Source organism: Malus domestica, chromosome 07 (genome assembly GCF_042453785.1).
Source record: "Malus domestica chromosome 07, GDT2T_hap1".
In the NCBI taxonomy this organism is placed as follows: Eukaryota; Viridiplantae; Streptophyta; class Magnoliopsida; order Rosales; family Rosaceae; genus Malus; species Malus domestica.
The window spans coordinates 22,060,600-22,081,855 of NC_091667.1; the positions used below are offsets into that span (position 1 = coordinate 22,060,600).

The 21,256-nt window shown below is 37.6% G+C and overlaps 2 protein-coding genes across 3 annotated transcripts; both read right to left on the bottom strand.

Annotated features, from left to right (window-relative positions):
• Nucleotides 1-10,498: 10,498 nt before the first annotated feature.
• LOC103439319 (cyclic pyranopterin monophosphate synthase, mitochondrial) lies at nucleotides 10,499-12,356 on the bottom strand. 2 transcript variants are annotated; one of them, XM_008377862.4, is made up of 3 exons: nucleotides 12,240-12,356; nucleotides 11,717-11,850; nucleotides 10,499-11,408 (listed from the first exon to the last, which is right to left on the bottom strand). In XM_008377862.4, the coding sequence occupies exons 2-3, from the start codon at nucleotides 11,819-11,821 to the stop codon at nucleotides 10,818-10,820; spliced, it is 696 nt and encodes a 231-aa protein (XP_008376084.1). In that variant the 5' UTR covers nucleotides 11,822-11,850; nucleotides 12,240-12,356; the 3' UTR covers nucleotides 10,499-10,817. The 2 variants fall into 2 exon arrangements, with proteins under 2 accessions (XP_008376084.1, XP_008376085.1); XM_008377863.4 differs by having other exon boundaries at nucleotides 11,922-12,241.
• A 3,305-nt stretch (nucleotides 12,357-15,661) lies between these two features.
• On the bottom strand, nucleotides 15,662-19,048 carry LOC103439318 (protein DEFECTIVE IN MERISTEM SILENCING 3-like). Its single transcript, XM_008377861.4, has 7 exons — nucleotides 18,802-19,048; nucleotides 17,884-17,974; nucleotides 17,385-17,628; nucleotides 16,792-16,983; nucleotides 16,398-16,718; nucleotides 16,107-16,308; nucleotides 15,662-15,973 (listed from the first exon to the last, which is right to left on the bottom strand). Exons 1-6 carry the CDS (start codon nucleotides 18,820-18,822, stop codon nucleotides 16,131-16,133), a joined length of 1,047 nt encoding a protein of 348 aa, XP_008376083.1. The 5' UTR covers nucleotides 18,823-19,048; the 3' UTR covers nucleotides 15,662-15,973; nucleotides 16,107-16,130.
• Between the last annotated feature and the right edge of the window lie 2,208 nt (nucleotides 19,049-21,256).

Below are 21,256 nucleotides of genomic sequence, written 5' to 3' on the forward strand. Positions count from 1 at the left end.
CACAAAAATCGGCCAACCCTTGAACTCGTGATCCCGACGTCCAAAACACTCCAACGATACACCCCGAGCTTCGTGACAACCTTCTAAAGCTCCTTGTGAGCTTGAAATCCCCTAAAAACCTCATAATAAAGTGCATGAACAGTACCTCATTCGGGGTTACGGTGTTGATGCACAAAACCATAGGGGTCTTGGAACAACGTAAATCTGACCGTGAATCTGCAAGAAAGTAAATAACACAAGATGTATCGTGGTTCACCCCAATGTTTGGGCTACGTCCACACTGATTATTGTATTTCTCTGAGATGTTGAAGAGGGAGAGAGAGAGCTTATCTGTGAGGATGAGAGCTCTAAGAGGGTGAGGGTATGACCTAAGAATTAGCCTCCCTTAATGAGGAGAGTGATGGGTCATTTTATAGAATAAGGGCTCCTCACTTATTACATATTTACCCCTACCTTTATTACATAATTACATTTGAGTCCCCTGAGTATTTATACGAGATCTAAATACGGATGTCCTAAGTATGGTACAAACAGTAGTCCCCCAAGTCTTCAGTCAAGAGAGTCTTTTGGCTGGAGACTTGAAATTCAGTCCATGTGTGGGCCGAAGTAACTAGATGTCGTCTATAACTGATACTCGATATGAGGCGGTGCTCAATCTGAAATGATACTTAACTAGAAGTAGTATATGTTGCGAGGCTGCTCTGTTTGTGGCTTATATTGCCTTGGTTGGCTTGGCTTGTGGCGTTAAAGGTGAGAAAGTCCCTTTTATAAAATAATGGCTCACTCATCAATACAAAAATGATGGGCTAGAGTTGATGCTCGCGGTGAAACGGTTGCTCAGTAAGGTGGCGATGCTCTCTAATGATGGTGAATGAGTCTCTTTTATAAGATAAGGGCTCGCTCTTCAATACATAAGTGATGAGTTAGGAGTGATGTTCGCAGCGAGGCGGTTGCTCAGCTGGCAATGATGCTCTCTAATGAAGGTGATGGAGTCCTTTTTGTAATATAAGGGCTCGCTCCTCAGTACATGAATAGTGGGTGCTCTCTAATGATGGTGAGGGAGTCCCTTTTATAAAATAAGGGCTTGCTCCTCAGTACTTGAATAATGGGTTAAGTCCCCCGAGTATTTTTCATGAGGCCTAGTTGAGGCCCAATATATGGTACATAGTGTAGTCTCCCAAGTTTTCGGTCAATAGAGTCTATTGGCTGGAGACTTCAAATTGAATCCATGTATGGGCCGAATCGGCGGTTGTTCGGAGGCGGTATTTGTATACTCTGTACTGAAGCTTTGTAGGTGAAGCTTTGCAAGTGAAGCTTTGAAGCTGGAACTCTGTAAATGAAGCTTTTGAAGCTAGAGATTTTGTAAATGAAGCTTTTGAAGCTAGAGCTCTGTAAATGAAGCTTTTGAAGCTCGAGTTTTTGTAAATGAAGCTTTTGAAGCTAGAGCTCTGTAAATGAAGCTTTTGAAGCTGATTGACATGAGTGATGCTTATAAATGTTTATGTTGATTGATATGAGTGATGCTCATGGATGTTGACATGAGTGATGTTCATGAATGCTGACATGAGTGATGCTCATGAATGTTTATGTATGATTGATATGAGTAATGCTCATGAATGTTTATGTATGATTGACATGGGTAATGCTCATGTATAATTTGAAATACTGTGCATACTTTGGATCACCTGGTTGGTGATAATAGCGACAGGCTGCCGAATAATTTGGAGTATTAGGCGTACTTTTGATCACCTGGTTGGCGATAATAGATGCGGGGTGCCGAATAATTTTTTGTAGTATTAGGCGTTCTTTTGGTCACCTGGTTGGTACTATTTTGGGCTTATGGGTCTTTGCCCTCCACACAACATTCCAGCCCATTTATTTTGGGCTTTGCCGTTTTTTTATTACCCTCTGATGGGGTTTATACATGTCTCCGAAAGATAAGAAAAATAAATTATATCATACAAAAAAAAAAAAACAAGAAAAGTAAATCACATTATTCTTGTGGGGTGTTTATTCTTTGCTTTTGCTTTCTCTTTTCTTTTCTGCTTTTGTTTTTTTTTCTTTTGCTTTCGTTTTCTGCTTTGCTTTTGCTTTCGTTTTTTCTCAGCTTACTTGATTGCTTTTGCCTTCTTCTTTTCTCTTTTCTACTGCACCTATCTCCGTCTCTTCACCTGACAGACAAAAGGAATCACGATAGAAATAATAATATGAAGCTTTATCTTTTTAGAGTGGGCATCTTCTCAAAGGCAACTCTGTTCCCCTTTCCAGCGAGACCGACATGTCATCCAAAGAAATCAAAGGCAACTCTGTTCCCCTTAGTCATGGCTCACAGCTCTCCCAACGTGAACATGTCAGGCACAATATGGGCATACTTACTAAACATGTTCTCAATGTTGGCTGGGCTATACCTTCCTTATATGTCATATGTCCCGGAATCGCTACCGTGCTTTGCCTTGTGAATGTTGTAGATGTATATGGGAAAGAAAGGAGAAGGAATCCACCCTAGTAAAAGTTTCCCACTGATAGACGATGCCATTGTCGTCCTGGTCGAAAAACGCAATATGCTGCTGAAGAACACTCATGTTACGGTGCTGATGGCCAACTGTTCCTGTTGGATGGTTTGTGTCTGGAGCAACCAATGCTCTGGGCATATATGAAGTTGGGGGTGTGTCAAAGAAAAAATAAAGGGTGCATAGGCTGCCCGGACCTAGTTCCATTTGAATGTGAAGGCCGAACCCGACTGCACCGAAGAACCTCAACGGCTAAAGCTTCGGCGGCAGAGAACCAATTCAAAACGGTACCCTTGGCAGGAACTGGAGCCTCGAAGGGAGATCAAAAACCTGAAGAGGGAACAGTCGCCGGGGACGACGATGGGGGAGAAGGTGGGGAGTCGGCGACGGAAGATGAGGAAGGCGAGGTCGATGGTGCAGTGCTCGATGGAGAAAAAGCAGCGGAAGCTTGTTTGGGAGAAAGCACAAGAGACTTGGCTGGAGACGATGCAGGGGATTACGCCCCCGTCGAGGCCAGCAAGAATGACGCCATTAGGACCCAAAACGACGCCGCTGAAACAAGCCATTTGTAGAGAGAAAAACTCAAATAGAGATTTAGAGAGAGAAAGAGGAGAATCTAGTGAGGGTGAGAGTTGAGAGGCGAAATGCTGATGGTGTTCGAATCAAAGGTGATTTCTGACATGCTTGTGGTCATTTTCATCGGAGGCCTTGGTCTCTTCCCCAACAACATTTTTTCTCTGCTCTGTTGAGATTTCTAGCAACGTCAAAAGGCTTCAACTACAATTCTCTCTAAAATCTAGAGAGAGATAAAGAAGCAAGACGAAGAGACAGAGAGGAGAAGGGAATGTGACTGTGTTTCCATCGATGCCGCCGTGACCGGGGGCTGAAACGGAAGATCTGGGTTTTGCAGTGACTGTGCAGGTGTTTGGTTCTTGGGTTTCTACAGATTCACGATGGAGGTGAAAAATTGAGAGAGAACCGACATAACTTTTCGTGTCGGTTCCCACAGATGGCGCCAAATGTTGATGCACAAAACCGGAGGGGTCTTGGAACAACGTAAATCCGACGTGAATTTGCAAGAAAGTAAATAACATAAGATGTATAGTGGTTCACCCCAATGTTTGGGCTACGTCCACACTGATTATTGTATTTCTCTGAGATGTTGAAGAGGGAGAGAGAGAGCTTCTCTGTGAGGATGAGAGCTCTGAGAGGGTGAGGGTATAGCCTAAGAATTGGCTTCCCTTAATGAGGAGAGTGAGGGGTCCTTTTATAGAATAAGGGCTCCTCACTTATTACATATTTGCCCCTACATTTATTGCATAATTACATTTGAGTTCCCCGAGTATTTATACGAGATCTAAATACAGAGGCCCTAAGTATGGTACAAACATAAGGTTTTCACGTGATTTTGAAGTATTTCTTACCTGAAAAATGGTATAGATGAACTCAGGAGGTTACAAGGATTCTAAATCTCACCTTTTTACCTTCGATCCGTGCTTGAAAGTTTGGTTTCTAGATTGTCCGTACGTTTTGTACGGAAAAGAAACAAAAAATCGAGAGGGAGGAGAGAGAGAGAAGACACGGGGAAGAGAGAGAGAGAGCTGATGTGTGTGTGTCTAAAGTCACTAACCAAAACTAAGAAAATCTTAGTTCTAATTGGGTCACCAATCCCAAATAATTAAACCAACACATATCACACACATATTATTCAACGTCCGAGGGTATTTCCGTCTTTTCACAATTTCAAAAATAACTTCCCGGGACGGGCTGTGACATCACTAGCTTCGGGTTTCATCGGAACTTCGAAGTTAAGCGAGTTCGAGCAAAAACATTCCCATGATGGGTGGCCCACTGGGAAGTTCTCGTGTGAGTTCCCATAAACAAAACCGTGAGGGCGTGGTCAGAACCCAAAGCGGACAATATCGTGCTAGGCAGAGTGGAGTCGGGTTGGAATGTGACAAATCCTAACATATCTCTAATTAAAAAAATAAAAATAAAAATAAAAATAAAAACTTCCCACTTCCACATTCTTTATCACTATCTTCATTTCTCCTTCTATTTCAAAAACAAAAATAAAAAAATTTCTTACACATTTTGTGTGTGCCCATATGCTAGTATATGTTATGAGCATGTTATTTATGGACAGATGCCCTCATCACAAAATTTATTTTCCAAGACAAAAAAGGATTTGAAATAGACAGAAATGATCCTAGCGTTTAAGTGGTTCATTCGTTTGGGTTGGTAAAAGTCGGGTTTGTATTAAAAGTGAAGTTATAGAGACTATTTATTCGAATTGCATTATGTAGATCGCGTCATGTGACAATTGATAATTGAAATTTTTGTATAAATCATTAAGAAGGTATTCAACCATATTTTTTGTTTAAATCATTAAAAGAAGGTATTCAACCATTAATCATCATATTATGTGGTTTACAAAATACGGTCTAAAAAAATGAGTTACCTTCCATTTTTCTTGTATTATGATTGTTAATGAATGCTTATATCAACAATAATTAATTGAGGTAATTAGATTGAGTTCACCTTGCCGGAATAATAGAGAAAATTTCCCTAATATGGTGTGGTTGCATAAGACATTGTGTGATAAAAAGCAAAATCCTTTCATTACCTTGCTTTTAATCACATGGAACCTTTGTCCCATATTTTCTCTCATCTAATCTTATATATAGGCAGTTGATGATAGGATTAAAAATCGTGGGACCATATTTTTCACCTTTTCAGAACAGTGATTCACATGGCAGTGGGTTTTCGTTTCAGTGCGGGTCCTCATCTCAACCCTGGTCCCATTCCGAAATGAGTAAGGCGACCTGGATCATACAAGGACAATCCGCTCCGACTCGAGGTGGTTACCGAAAGGGGTCCTAAACGGGTCAGACTGAAGTTATTATAAGAGTATGTGACCCTAAACAAGTTCTTTAGAGCACTAGCACTAAATATTTGTTTTTTCAATAACTTCGACGGTAATTGATAAGTTAACGGGATATATTCAATATAATATCCCTTAGTGTATGTTTTTCACAAATGATATAGTGATGATAGATAAAATGCATGAGGGAGTAAATGTGAAGCTTAACCTTTGGGGGGATGTATTGGAATCTAAGGTGGTGTTTGTTTCCCTTCACTAGCCCTCGTTGGACTGGACTAGATTAATAGTTAGTCCAGTCCCATGTTTGTTACTTCACGGGACTAACTTTAGTGGGAGTACGCCGGACTCGCCTCGACTAAGGACCGTGCTAGACGGTCTTAGCGAGAGACGTCGTGAACCATGGGACTAGCTAATCCCTTTGATCGCTCTTTGCTCGCGTCCTCTACTCTCCTCTCTGCTCGCGTTCTCTCCCTCACCTCGTCCCCAACCCTGAATCATGAACAAAGACCTCGATTCGAATTTCAATCGGAGAACTCATGAGCTCCGTCGTCCGATTCACCTTCGCTCAGACCAAGCTCATCGGTCGCGCCTCCGATTGGCCTCCTTCCCCCTTGACCTCTTCCACCAACCATGCCCAGATGCAGAAACCCAGATGCAACACCTAACCATGCCAGATGCAGAAACCCAGATGCAACACCTAAATCTCAAAACAATAACAACAATCCCAATAACAGCGTCCTGTGCACAATTTCAGCGAAGGCCTCTATACAACCAGCAATCCGACGAAGCATCTGAAAATTCTGACGACACAATCAGACGAAGTCTCTGCAAATGGAAAAAAAAAACAATTTGGAATTTTTCTGGGTTTGATTTGAATTCTTCATTGTAATTGATATTGGAGAAATTGGGTACAATATTTGGATTATGGGTTGAAGTACATATTCACAATTTCCTAAATTGTTCATAGGAAATGAAATGGAAAGAAGAAGAAAAGTTCTGGGTGGGCGGTGCGAAGCAGACGGGGATGAAAAGAAAAGAAGGGTAGAGAGACGGGAGAGAGAGAGAGAGAGCCACATAAAAAAGCATAGAATAAAATATTCCTAAATATTTATTAAGTAATATAAAATATTAATAAATATGGATTAAATAATATAATATTAGAATTTATTATTAGTCTGTTCCTTAGTCCTGACACTGCACCAAACACTTCACTAAGTTAGTCCAGCTTAGTCTAGTCTAAGCCAGTCCAGCTTAGTCCCTGCAGCTAGTCCAGTCCGAGACAGTCCGGTGCAACAAACGCACCCTAAAGGTCTTCACCAAAATAGGTCAAAGACATAGTATATAGAGTGCAAGTTTAATGAGAATTAGGGGTTCAAATCAGATAGGGGTAAGGATTGGGGATCAGAAAGTATAAAGAGTGAACGATTTCGTTATCTTGAATCTATCTTACCAAATAACTGAGAATTGGATAGAGATCTCAACCATAGAATATAAGCCGGATGAATGATGTGGAAGAGTGCATCAAGTGTGTTGTGCGACTTTCTTATGCCAATAATGCTCGAGGAAATTTTTTGTAGGACGACAATAAGGCCATCAATGCTTTATGGCAAGGAATGTCAGGTGATTAAGCATCAAAACGTTCTAAAAATGAGTGCAGCGGAGATTAGAATGCTTCGTTGATGAGAGGGCACATGAGAAAAGATAGGATTAAGGACAAGAATATCCAAGGTAAAGTATGAGTGGTTGCAATTGAAGATAAGATGAGAGAAAATCGGTTAAGGTGGTTTGAACATGTGAAATAAAGACCTACAGATGCTCCAGTTCGAAAATATGATTATAAAATAAGAGGCAAAAGGGTAGATGAAGGCGTAGGAAGACAGACAGAAACTTTAAGAAAAGACATGGATCACTTGGAGCTAACGAATGACTTGGTGCAAAACCGAGCGCAATAGTGCTCTAAAATTCGTCAACTAACCCCACTTAGTGGGATAGACTTTATTGTGTTATTATTGTAACTCCGACAGTAGGAGATAGGCTTTATTCATTAATGAAAGAAAAAACATGAGTTAGACGTAATACTTCGCCCCAATTACATATGTTATTTAAAAGAGCATCCTGAATAATATTAAATAGCTCTTCAAACCATTTCAAACGCAGTTTGTTAGTTAAAGAGAATCTTGTCTTTTGATGTGTGACTCTGTTATATTTTTATTTATTTATTTGTTAAATTGGATGCTTCATACTAGGACCGAAGTCAAGAGAGAACAAACGAAAACCAACAGCAGGCTAACAAGAAACAACATAAAAACGAGGAGTGGGGGAAAGGATAGAGACATAGCGTGCAAGGCCAGAGTCGTCCCCTTACATACTCCAAAACCAAGAAAACTAGCTAGGGGGACATGGAAAACCGTCCTTGTTTGGGATTCTTGCAAACGAAGATGGGTGGTCTTTCAACCCAAACATAATCCTTTGTCTCATAATACGACACAACAAAATCTACTACTTCATTGGCTGATCTTGGAACCCAAGACCAGATGCAAGCTCGGAAAGATTTATTCATGAGTTACACAATGCTCGACTTGGAGAAGTTTTTCATTGTGACGGGAATACCGGGTGGTACACCACGTGTTTTTATAGAAGTGGTAAGAAATTTTATCTTTTAAGTTATTAACTTGTTAACACACATATTACACAATTTGTATAATGACACATGATGTACTACCCCGTATACATATCACATTGAAAAATCACCCCTCGACTTTAACGTGATAATGAAAATCATGGGTGCATGTGGATTACCGAGGACCAAAATCCAACAATCTCGGCAAGATTTAATGTTGGTTGCTTGGTCATATATAAATATGACTCGTGAATCATTTAACAAAAAAAAAAAACAAAAAAACGACTCGTGAATCCTGATGCATCATTCAATTTAATCATCTTCATATCTAACTAATCCATTCCCTCCAAATTGTTCATTATTTGTTTGACTTCGAATTAAAAAGAAAAAAAGAAACATGAAATTTCCATGTAGCTATTACGATTATTCTTGTGATGGAGCTTCTTGCAAGTTGAAAAACGACGTTGGTGCTTCCCGTGGTTCTCTCTCTCTCTCTCTCTCTCTCTCTCATAATATAGTATATTTTTATAATTGACGGTTAACTCAAAACAAATATATCTGACGTCGTATTTGTATGAGTCGAACTTAAAACATCCTCAATCAAGTAGAGACCATGGTCTAAAATCTCCATAATATCCTGATATTTCCATCGAAATTTCCGTGTTTTTGGACTACCGATATTTTTTTGGACTACCGATATTTCCGATATCATCGATATTTTAGACCTTGCTAAGTCATTCATGTATCTTACCATACAATGTATAAAGTGTAAAATATTGTACTAATTCATTATATATAAATGATTATGGTGTGTTTAAACTTCTTTCATTAATTACTACATATTTTATTCACTCACAATGTTTGCCAGCTCGCTATATAATCAACTTAAATCAGTTATATCTATCATGCAATGCATTTCCTTCCAATTTTTTTGTGATAAACTAATAGGTAATTGACTAAATAAACAACCTGCAAAGTTTCAATAAAAAATTTCAAGTTTTTCTTACAATTTCCGTGGTTTTTATTCAATTTTTATCGATATCGATAATATCTCGATATTTCCATCGAAATTTCCGTGTTTTTGGACTACCGATATTTCCGATATCATCGATATTTTATACCTTGGTAGAGACCAAATATTACTTGATCAACTCGGTTGTAAGCAAAGATTAAGTAAACTAAGAACCACGGGTCATAAGGCTCACTTCAAATTTAATTTCTATCAATGCATTTCTGATTTTGAAGTTTTGAATTTTTTTTAATATATTGAGCCTCATCAAAACTATAATTTTTTTTTATCAAAAACTTTTATGCAAAAATTATGAAGCCTTCACATGTAAGAAGCCATTATTATGTGCAAACAAGTTTAACATATGTGCAATTTATTTTTCTTAATAAATTATATATATATAAATAAATTATATATATATATATATATATATATATATATATATATATATATATATATATATATATATATATATATAACTACTATTAGCACTCAAAAAAAATCTTATTCTACACTTCTTATGAGTGTATTTTAATTTCTAATTATACAAAACTTAGAGTGAAAAATGAAAATTTTATAATATCAATAGCAATTTCTAATATATATATAATTCAAACTGTAATTTACAGATAAATAGAATTCTCTCTTTAGTTTAGATGCAAAAGTGTACTTTTAATGAGCATCAAGTATTTTAGTAAGATTATACCTAAAATTATAGAAGTTGTTTGACTGAAGTGAATTTTTATATATTTTTTTTCCGTGTGAAAACAGTGTAACTACTGAGGTGTAAGTGTAACATCTGTTCTCTTGATTCCGGACAAAAAGGCCTGGATAAAAGAAACACACTCTGAAAAAGAAGAAATAAGCCTTACCAGATTGGACAAAATTTGCTTGAGATATTAACTTCTTTTCAGATGAAGCCTGCTTACATAAAACCGTGTGGGGGCAAAAGCAGGCACTTGAGCTAAAAAGAGCAGGCGAGAAAAGAGGAATCATCAACTGGAAAGAGCACTAACGCGTGGCAGAGACCATAAAACCATTCTTACACTTCCAAGTTTACCCAACTAGATAAGCTTTCTAAACCAGCCAAGCCCTAATTCAATAAGAACACTACGTCTTTTAACTGCAAATCATAGTCCGACACATGAACAAGAAGACTGTCAAGTTGCACTAATAGTTCTTGTAATTTACTTTTTCGTCTCTGTAGTTTTTGTTATTACTCATTTTCGTGGCTTTGTAGTTTCATTTTGTTTTCACTTTAGTTCAATCCGTCGGCTAGGTTGATTCTTCCATTCAATTTGTTACACATCCTCTCGTTTGAAAAACCCAAGTTGGAAGGAACTTTGTCTCATTTAACAGATTGGACTTAGACTTACAATGCTAACTGAACGAAACTACAAGGACTAAAGTGCAACAGAAAAACCTATAAGAATGAAAGTGAAAATCCGAGTAAACAAGAAGGATTATTAATGCAATTCAGCCAAATAAAAATACCTCATTAAAATCACCATTCAAAAAATTTATGCACATACGTCAAACTCCAATTCGTGTACGATGAATGACTCCTTACAATAATGAGCCAAAAGTATTGCAGCTAGCCATTTATTTTTTTCATTTTGTTTGGTCACAACTCACAACTAGCTTTCACTTGAGAAAGGAAAGATACCCAATTCATACTCCACGTTACCCAAAAATGGAGTGCTTTCATTACAATGTGGCATCTTGCACAAAAGCATTAAGTCGCAGACAGTGACATCCTGCACTATAATCTTCTGCACACACATCACTGCAGCATTACTCCTCCCTGGACCAGTCCCCACTCTTCCCACCAGTTTTACTCTCGAGTCGAATATCCGTGATCTGTATAGATTTCGAAGCAGCCTTGCACATATCATACACTGTTAGCCCAGCAACACTCACTGCTGTCATTGCTTCCATTTCAACCCCTGTTTTCCCTGTTGAACTGGCTTCCGCTTCAATGTCCACGCTGAAATCCTGCGGATTTAGTGACAGATTAATGCTAACATGGGTCAGTGGTATGTTGTGGCATAGCGGGATGAGATTACTTGTGTGCTTTGCTCCACTTATTCCAGCAATTTTCGCCACGCTAAGGACGTCACCCTTGGCCATCTGGTTAGCTACAACCAAATCAAACACCTGCTTTCCAAGAATTACCTTGCCGCTAGAAATGGCAGTTCTCTTACTGCTTTGTTTGGGAGAAACATCCACCATTTGCGCTTCCCCTGTACTGCCAATGTGAGTTAGGACAAGTTCGTTTTCGCCCTCTTCTTGAGGTGCTAATTGGGGTTCTTGAGCCATAGAATCGTTATTTGGAAAACTTGGGGGTCCACTTGCTGGATGTTCACCAAATACCGATTCCATTTCCTGAAACCAGGATATTGTTAATACATGGAATTATGTTGCAAGATGCCTTATTGAAGTTCTTCAAAAGAGAGTTTTCGACATAAGGTATCGAGTAGAACAACTACGAAATACTTGTCGAGATCAATAAGAAAGCTCAAATTGAAGTTCTGCATATAAGATAAATTTTATGGCAGTGGATTTCATTTTCCAATCCCCATTGTCTGCCACCGTGGGCGTAATTGGTTGAATCTAATAGCAAAGCGAAAAAGGAAGGCAGTTCATTTTCGTAACTCAGCATTCGTAAATAAGAAGCATACACAATACATTACCTTATTAAGCTCAGCAATAGTTCTTGCAAGATCATTGTTACCGCTGTTAGTACTAAAAAACCTTCTCGAGCAGAAAGATGATACCGCGAGCCTCCGAAGAAACATTTCTGGTACAACTCGACTTCAAATTCCAGCTGCAAGTAGTGGAACAATATCAAACTCTATTTGGCCTTTCAACAATGTAGAAAGACAAAATCATACTCACATCAGTTGCCTAACGTTTTGGAAGACATTAAACTTCATTTGAGTGCGACATTTTTGCTAAAAATATGAATGATTGAGTGAGAGAGATGCATAAATTATAAAACCCAGTTCTCAGTCAGGCAATTCATCAAACACGTTATGGTCATCAGGTTAAAAACCAGGGAAATCGGGAATTCACACGGAAAAAAACAACTTAAGCATCTGTGTTCATTGGAAGTGAAAAGAAAGTGCGAGGAAATTATAGTTAGCCACGCTTAGTTCGTCGTGTCTACCGCTCTGCGCAATATCATGGAGCTATGTAGTAAAAGCACGCACGTACCTGAGAGGAAGAGAAAGCAGCGATTGGCCAAGAACACGGTCTTTGCTGGGTTTGCTTCGCTTTTTTCATGAGGGCTTTGCCAAATGGGCATCACGAAAAGGCCCAAGTCCACCCCCCCCTCTTTTTTTTCTTTTTGTAATGTTATTGGCACTCCAAAATGTCTTTTTTTTGTTATTCTAAATATCGAAAGTTTGGAGTGACAATAATGATACTTTTTTTTTTTTTTTACAACAATAAAATATTTACAAATATACTTATACAATAAAACGTTCATCCACTCACAACAAACCATAATACCCACAATTTCGTGTGAAGACCACTAAAAATTCATGTCGTTTTTTCCTATGTGAAAGTCGAACCACTAAAAACAGAGCGATGATATTTACACACCTCTTATTACCTTTCACATATATCAATTAATTTAGGTCTTTTGATCATTTTCAATTTATTTGATTCGACAATAAGAAATTGAGAGTGTGAAAGATAAAAACAAGCGTGTGGATAGTACCACCCACCGATGAAAGCGGAATGAGAGTAGGCTGAGTGTTGTGTTATTCCAAAACAAATTCTTACAATTGTAAGAAAACTTTAATTCAGGGAAGAATTTAAGAATTCTAATCAATTGCTGAAAAATAGAGGAGGGATGTATGGGAATTTTATTAAACTACGTTACTTAGGTATAAAAAACCAACTACTTCACGGATTGTTAGAAAAAACAATTTTGAGAGATAATTTCCAAGAAATCTGGCATGATCTTTTTAGTTAATGTTGCATATAGTTAGGATTGTTGATGTTTTTGCATCTTTGTTGTAATTTATGCCCCGTGACCGTGAGAGTAATCAGACAATGTGTGTTTCTTAAATATACAGCAAAGGTTCTTGATATTCATGTTTGGGTATAGATAGTTGTTGACCTTAAAAACTACCAAGTCTATATGGTGCGCAGGCCGAGTAATCTATGAGCTAACTACGTCCTTCGGTTAAATGCGGGGCGTGCCAACTCGTCGGCCGATGAGTAAAATTTGTTGATGTTGCGTTGGGTGCGCGGCTGACTTCTGCGTCTTGCGATTGCGACCGAGGAAAGAACACGTCTCGGCCTCTTGGGTTCTCGAACCTGAAGACAAGGCTGCTATTCTTACGAAATTCACGAATCGCCGTCGTCGGATTCGGTCACAGTGATGTTATTCGTCAGAGTAAACTCACGTCAAATCGACACCAAGGTGTAAGGACACAAATACTCAAAGCGAATATAAGTCTTAATAGTAAACGTGGTTCGGCCGTCTGAATGCCGAACTCTAAATCCCACATGAGAGTATCATAAAATAACTTGGCGTGCAATGCGCCGGGCTCAGTAAACTGTAACACCTCACTTCGCTGAGAAAGCTAATGAGATGACCTCAATCAGTAAGGATTCGGAAATCCTTCTCGACCGAGACTTGGATAGTTAACCAACCGTCCTCGCCGCAGTGCTGTTGATGCCAACGGAAGATGCTGCGAGACCGGCTGATTCTACGGCGACAGAGCTATCTATGCCGACTTAAGATATCACCGGTTGCTTTCACAGTGATGTTGGTGCCAACGGAAGATGTGTCAGCGAAAAGAAAAAATAAAAATCTCAAAGTTGTTGAGAGAGTTTGCGTAGGGCAGTTGTGTATTGAATTGGAGGACTTTTGAACGTTGCACAATCACTTTTATTTATAGAGACATGCATGCTTGACGTGGCTTAATCTCCAAAGAATTGTATTTGACCTTTGGCATGACTTGTGCAGATTAATCTCCCACCAGTCCTTATCTTAAATTAGGTCAATGCCAATTTGATGGGATTAGAACCATCATAATTGTACGCGGTTATCCAACCAAATCAAACCATGCTTTATTCAAAATCTCCACATCCTTGGCCGTAGGATTTGATGGAATCAAACCATCAATTTGCATCAAAATCTCCGCATCATCTTGGCCGTAGGATTTGATGGAATCAAACCATCAATGCATGCGTGTTTATCCCCTGAAGAGTATGCTAATTATTAGCATATAATTCTTATGCCAACAATTATATCAATCTAGGATACGTGTGGCTCCATTGGTATTATCCCGCGCATAGAAGAAGACCATACACCTCGACAATTCTAGTCGCACAATCTGATAACAAGAATTCCAAGCCTATTCGAACTATACTGCTTGTTTGGAGATAATTATTTTCATAAGAAAATGTCGAGATAAACCATTATTAAAAAATAAATATTATGATAAAAAATCATAACATTATCCTTTAATAACAAAATTATCCTCACTTCTCCATCCAATGGTCGGGAACCATGCTCACTTAATGGCCTCGATCGCTTGGGCCGATGGTGTAAAATTAGGTCAAAACAATAGTATATGGCTATAATTTGTATTATCTTTTGCTGACTAATAAGCAATCTATTAAAAAATGTATGAATATTTCAAATGCAGTTAATTTATAATAAAATTAAAACAAAAAAAATTCTCCCATACAATCAATTTTTTCTTAAAAAAAGATTGTTTTATTGGGATCTCACATATTATTGAATACTCCCCACGTAAAAATTCATTGCGACTGACTTGCATGCTCGAATATGAAATGACCATTTGGACTCCATAAGGTTTTGAAAACCAATTTTTCCTTTTTCTAAGTACACCCCAAAGTTGTCACTTAGTGCTATGATCTAGTGGTATTCCTCTTCACATTTAAGTGAGAGGTCTTAGGTTCGATTCTAGCCAAAGATAAATTTGAAGTACATTATTGCTAACCCATTGTAAGGCTCAACTCATCCCCTCTCACATGGTGTCGATAATATCGTTTGTTCAAAAAAAAAAAAAAAAAAAACACCCCAAAGTTAGATAACCTATATCCTAATATTCTTTTTCTTCAAGCTCTCAAATCCATTCACACCTTCCATTGTAGTACAAAACCCTAATCACTAAAACCACAAACACAGTAATGAAGAAAAGCTTACTTTCAAACGAATGGAATATGAAATTGACTATTTAGAGGCTCTGGATGACGTATATTTTTTTCTTAAAAAAAAAATTCAATCAATTTATAAACTATTTAAGAATGTTTTCTATTTTTTTCTTAAGATGGGCAGGGGTGCAAATTCATTCAGGTTTTAAGTAGGAAGATTGAAGATGCTATCCTCCAGACTCATCATCCATGGAGATTATCACATGGTACTTGCTTAAGAAAAGCCAAGTAATGCATTATATTGGACTTATCTGACCGTAACAATCCTCTACTCGGGATAAGGAAACCAAACGACAGAATTAAGATATTTTTTCAAGGCGTGTGTGGAGTGTGAAGGTAGTTTCGGCAAATAAATCGCGTGTGTTAAAATATTTTTAACTGAAAAGTAAGCATGGGGTATTTTTACTGAAAAAGTAAGTGTGGGATGTATTAGAGAGTTTGAGGCGAAAAATACCGATGCCAGTGTATGTTTTTATTCTTCATGGTAATGGAAAAAGAATCCATAATTTCTAAGGTTACAATACGATTACAAACCAAACATGATTGAGGATGAACACAGTACAGGTTCAAGCCAACCGATAAGCAACGGACGGAGAAAATCCACACTTTGCTGCTTTTCCAATGTGGTACAAAGAAGGCACAAGAGGCAGCAATTGAAAACAAAACAATCCAACCGATCTGCGGATGCCTCCGTCGTGGCCTAAAAACCGACCAATCTGCCGATGCCTGCCATCTAGGCCTGCATGCATCTGTTATAACCGATACAAGAAAAAGTTAGCGAGTAACATCCAGTCTATAAAGGTGGTACACATGAATAAATTTGCAATGATAAAAGCTCATGAATTATATGTTACAGTTTGCAAGACATCCTTGGGGCAGTACCAGCGGAAAGGAAAATTCTTGGAATCACACTTGTGCCAGGTTTGCCTTTGCGAAGTCCAACAATTCTTGTTCTCTTTGCATATCCTCAGCAACATGCTTTCGCTTGAACTTCAGCTTCTTGATCATATCCTCAGTTTCGTCGTAGTTTGCAGTCATACTAGATTCTCCGGATTTTGCAAGAAATTTGATCTCTGTATCTTTGCTGATGAGAGTAGATAACAATTTTATAAGAAAAATCGGTATTACCATTAGACAAAAGTTTTGTGAGTTTTATTTTAATTCCAAACTAACCTGCTTCCCAGGATGAACACGCCACTCTTTTTAATAATCCCGCCATCTAAAGACAGTGCTCCATGATTTATGCATGGGAGAGCGAGAAGCATCTCTGCTCTGGTTCTGTATATTTGGAGGCGAGAAAAGAGACTATAGAATAGTGTCTCTCTGAGACCATGCCCACTGCTGGTAACATTAACTAAGTTATTGCCGTCCAAATTGATCGTGTTCACTGCATAATCAAGAAAGCCGCGCGGACACTCCCCATTTGGTAGCTGTGGTTTGGGAAGAGCAAGCTTCCTTTGTGGATCATCAGCTACAAATCCCCCAACATATGGACTAAAAACAAACAACGGTTAAAAATGTGGTAAGTAATAGCAACTTGAAAGAAAACGTTGAACGGGTTTCTTGCCTCAAATCATCTAGACATATGACCAGAAACCGCCCTTTTATGCTCTTCCCAATAGAAACTCCTAGACCATGTATGCCAGCGCTGGTGAGTACTGTCCCATCCCCATCATACTTCTCTAGAACCATAACGGCTTCACTTGTCCTGCATACAATTGCTAGCATAGTTTCCAGTCCCAAGTACTCCGACAGAAGCCTAGTTTAAAGTTACAGGGAAGCACATATCAGACAAGGTTGTAAATAGTGGCCTTCATGGGTCAAAGGTTAAATCATAAAATCAGGCCATTAGTTTTCAAAAGGCCCCCATATGCACCTGACGTAATAGTTTGGCCTATTATTTGTCTGGTTAAACAAGACCAATGATGTTTCTTTTTTAAATCAGAAATTATATCAGTTACAGTAAGTTTGAGCAGTAGCAGAACCTAAAGCAGGAATGAACTCGACAATGCAACCTACTAATCCGTTATCATGAATCCTTTAATTTAGACGATCAATAAAGCCAGTCAAGGAATATAATGTGAAGAAATTTTGACTCAATCCAGCGAAAAAGTTCTGTTTTATACCAGGAGAAAGAAATGGATAATAAGAAAATCTGACCTGCTAAGGTTGTCATCCTCGACTCTGCCAAGTGTGGCAACAATGCCAACAATACCCAGCACATCCTTTGTCAGAGCCAAATTCAATGCCTGACTCGCATGCTGCGATTTTAACAGTTTCAGCCTGCACAATAAGCCAGCCGCGGATTTTTCGTGCCGCAATATTTGGTCTTCCTCCTCAGCAGTAGGACCGTTTTCATTTGTTGTTACAGTACCATTGGCCGACTGATGCTTTGCAAGACTCACTGGAAAGACAGTCGAGGTTTGGTAGTGTCATATCTAGAACATACTAGACAGAAAAGAACAGATGAATTGTGTAGAACACGGTTATGTCCTGCTAATTTAACACTAGGCCGAGCTGGAACTTACTCAATGTGACAGAACTTTCTTTTCGACAAAATCAAAATGAATAACCCTAGTTTATTACAGAAAGTACCCGAAGCATCGTACTTCAAACTGCGATTTGGATGGATAATTAGAAGGAGAGGGAGGGCGTTTACCTTGCAATTCCAGTATAGATTCACCTAAGCAGTTTATCTCATTCTGAAGGAACTTAATATTATCCTCGTGCCGCTTGATTTCTAGATTATTCTGAAGAATTTGTTAAAATGAAATAATGAGACATTGGTTGTTATCGATTCAGCATATGGCAGAAGTTTGCAGAAATCATTTGTGCATATCCAACAACGACTCAAAACCGAGTATCAGTAACACACACACACATATATAAATATACAAAAGTACACAACTTTACATATCACAATTCACATTGCATTGCCACATTCTCACACCATGCTACCTCCCGGACATGGCTACGGTACATGCATTTATGTAATACATTTACCATCTAACGGTCATATATGCAACCAAAATAAAGAATTATCATATCTGACCGTTATATGGTGAATGTATAGATTCACCTTCCATTTACTTACCGATATTCCAATTTTTTTTTAAGTTTAAACCAAAACCCATATGAATCTCAAGCATATATTTCTGCTATTCCTTTTCAAATTTAATCATATCTGACCGTTAGATGGTGAATATATAGATTCACCTTCCATTGCTCACCCATATTCCATTTTTTTTAAATTTAAACCAAAACCCATATGATCAAGCATATATTTCTGCTATTACATTCCAAATTTTATCTAGGTTTTACACTCCAAGTAAATAAATCACCTTAAAATTGTCCACACAATAACCAACTTGCAAATACCCATAAAAAATTTTATACCACGAGACTAAATTACAGCAAAAAAATTACAGTGAAACATTCTGGGCACTTAATAATCCAAAAAGAAAAGCTTTTACTTCAGTTCATGGTAAAAATTGAGAACTCTGCAGCAAGAAAGATTCAAAAGCGAAAGCAGTGGAGAAATAGGAAATAAGAGCAACAAAATTGGCAGATATATAACCTGGTGGTTGGGTTTTGACATGCCGAAGGCGAAGAAATTGACTCTCAGCGGCTCTCTGATTTTTGCTCTGTTGAGGTCTCGGGCAGTTCAGAGTAGAATGGCAGCTTTGTGGGTTTTCTGGAACTTGCTTGGCATTTTTCTTAGAGCAAGTTCACCGGTTTTTGGGGTAATGCAAGGCCAAGGACAAGCATTGAGATTTGTCCTCTAAAAATAATTATTTTGTGCAAGTTCACCTTTTTCAAAGAAGAAAGAGTATGGACAATAACGATTACTATTTATAAATATATTTTTTATTTTACGTTTTTTGGGTTTTCTTTACGAGTCATTATTACCTAAGATTTTTAACCACTTTCGATGTGTCATTTGTCATTATCCATTAATAACATTAGCTAAGATTTTGTTAAGATTATCGACCATTTATGTAGTATTATAACACACCCTGACTTAAATCAAGGCGTCCAACACGCCTTGATTTAGGTCCGGGCCGGAATGTGATAATTACGTGTTCTTATCCAATCTACTGATTCCACATATTTTTTTTCCATAAAAGCCCTTTAAACTACCACATCTACTTCATCCTCCCAACTCTCAACTCATAGATTTTTTAAAAAAGAAAGTTATTTCAACAATGGATAACCTAAGTAGGTTGCAAGAGAAAGAAGAGCAAGAAAACGAGCGAGAAGAAGAACAACAAAGAAGGAGACGTGCCCAAAACTAAGGGCATAAAGAAGCATCAACTCGTCAAGTGCTGCAAGTGGTTGTAACAATTGATCAACACATTGGAGAAGCAAGTGGTTCAATTAAGAGAGAGTGACAATGAAGCATGCTTGATAACGTGTTGTGAGCAATTTACTGAAAGGAGAGAGGGAGGTGCAGCAATAGAGAGAGAAAATGAGAGAATACGGCTTAGAGAATTTGTAGATGTATTGGTGCCTTTATTTATAAACTATGAGGAGAGAGAAACTTACTCACCAAATAATACAAAAACCTAATAGGAAAGCATCACTTTACATATGAATCCTAAACCAAATTTACCGTGAATTTATATAATCACACATTGTTAAATATTAGTTAAACAGTTTTGAAGTTTTTATGATTTTTTAAGAGAACAATTAAGGGTTTAGTGTTTTTATTTTTTTATTTTTTATTTTTATTTTTTTAAATTAGAGTTTAGTGTTCATAAAAAGCTATAAATAAATACAATGGCTTACCATCAGTTGTACCCTTTTTATTTAAAAAAAAAAGACAAAAAAAAAAAAAAAAGAAAAGAAAAAAAAAACAAGAAAAGTACTTGTAAACAAAGATTTGTAGATAATGTTGATAGAGACAGATGATCCATAAAATCAAGGGAAAACTAATGGAAACACCCTAGAAAACTTTTATTTAACCATAAGGACAAATAATTTCAAAAAATGGCAATGTTGCCCTTGAAAACCTTCTGACAGAACAAATAAAAAATATCCCAATCTCCAACATTCATAAGAAGTCACATGCTCTTCATCAAAGCAAATACAAAAACTCCAGGAGAAAAACTATGTAGCAAGTTCACATGCAAAGCAAAAGGAGACAAGCAAGTTCACATGCATTAATCAAACAAAGCAAAAGTTAGACCACGTTCCAGAAATAGTGTTGACATTTTCAGTATTAGTAGAAGCAAAGTGACAAATACCAAGGAGATGTCCACACCATTCATTTGTAAAAATTTTATACCGCTGTATACTCATTCAGTCTATATAAGAGGAATTCCATTCATTATAAAAACCACCTCAACATCTCAACACCTCAACACAATACTCATATCATACTTCAACCTGCAAACATTCAAGCATCCAAAACCTTCATAGCATACTTTGTAAACACTTCTTTGCAAACATTCTATATATCAATAAAAGTTCAAGTGTACTAGTCTTAAGTAAACTTTCTTTTATTTCTTTAGTGTGTTTGTTTAATTAAGACTTCTAGTCCAAAATAGGGAAACACTATTATAGTTATATTATTAACCTGTTAAACTGATGATCATATTTTGTTCGAGTATTTTGTTATAGCTGAATGTTTGCCATACAAATAACTGGACATTAATCAAGGTACCTCTGAGTTCAGCCTTTAAGGCCTTATACTTGTACTGTGAGTGGTCGTCATGCTGAAACATGTCGAATTCCATGTGCAAGGTTTTATGTCTAGTTGTTATAATGGCCATTCGACTATTTAACAGGGTCTGCTATCCGAATCTGGTATCAGAGCCAAATTTAGAATTTTAATAGTATAATTATAATAGTAAAGTACATTGAGGACGAAAGTCATTGAAACAACTGATATCACACTTGTTTATTTTGTATGAACAACATATACTATTGTCTTTGTAGACCTTGTCAACCACAATCACTAGGTATTTATTGTCCCAGACACCCAACTATAACTAGCATAAAGAGAAGATTAGCATATATATCCAAAAGAA

What these genes read in the sequence shown, in the direction of transcription:
- LOC103439319 (XM_008377862.4), bottom strand. Translation starts at nt 11,821, where the DNA reads ATGTTTCTTCGGAGGCTCGCGGTATCATCTTTCTGCTCGAGAAGGTTT. An exon ending in CTATTGCTGAGCTTAATAAG is followed by an intron (nt 11,409 to 11,716) that starts GTAATGTATTGT and finishes TCCTGGTTTCAG; the next exon opens with GAAATGGAATCGGTATTTGG.
- LOC103439318 (XM_008377861.4), bottom strand. Translation starts at nt 18,822, where the DNA reads ATGTCAAAACCCAACCACCAG. An exon ending in ATCTATACTGGAATTGCAAG is followed by an intron (nt 17,629 to 17,883) that starts GTAAACGCCCTC and finishes CTGTCTTTCCAG; the next exon opens with TGAGTCTTGCAAAGCATCAG. An exon ending in GTGTTCATCCTGGGAAGCAG is followed by an intron (nt 16,309 to 16,397) that starts GTTAGTTTGGAA and finishes TACTCTCATCAG; the next exon opens with CAAAGATACAGAGATCAAAT.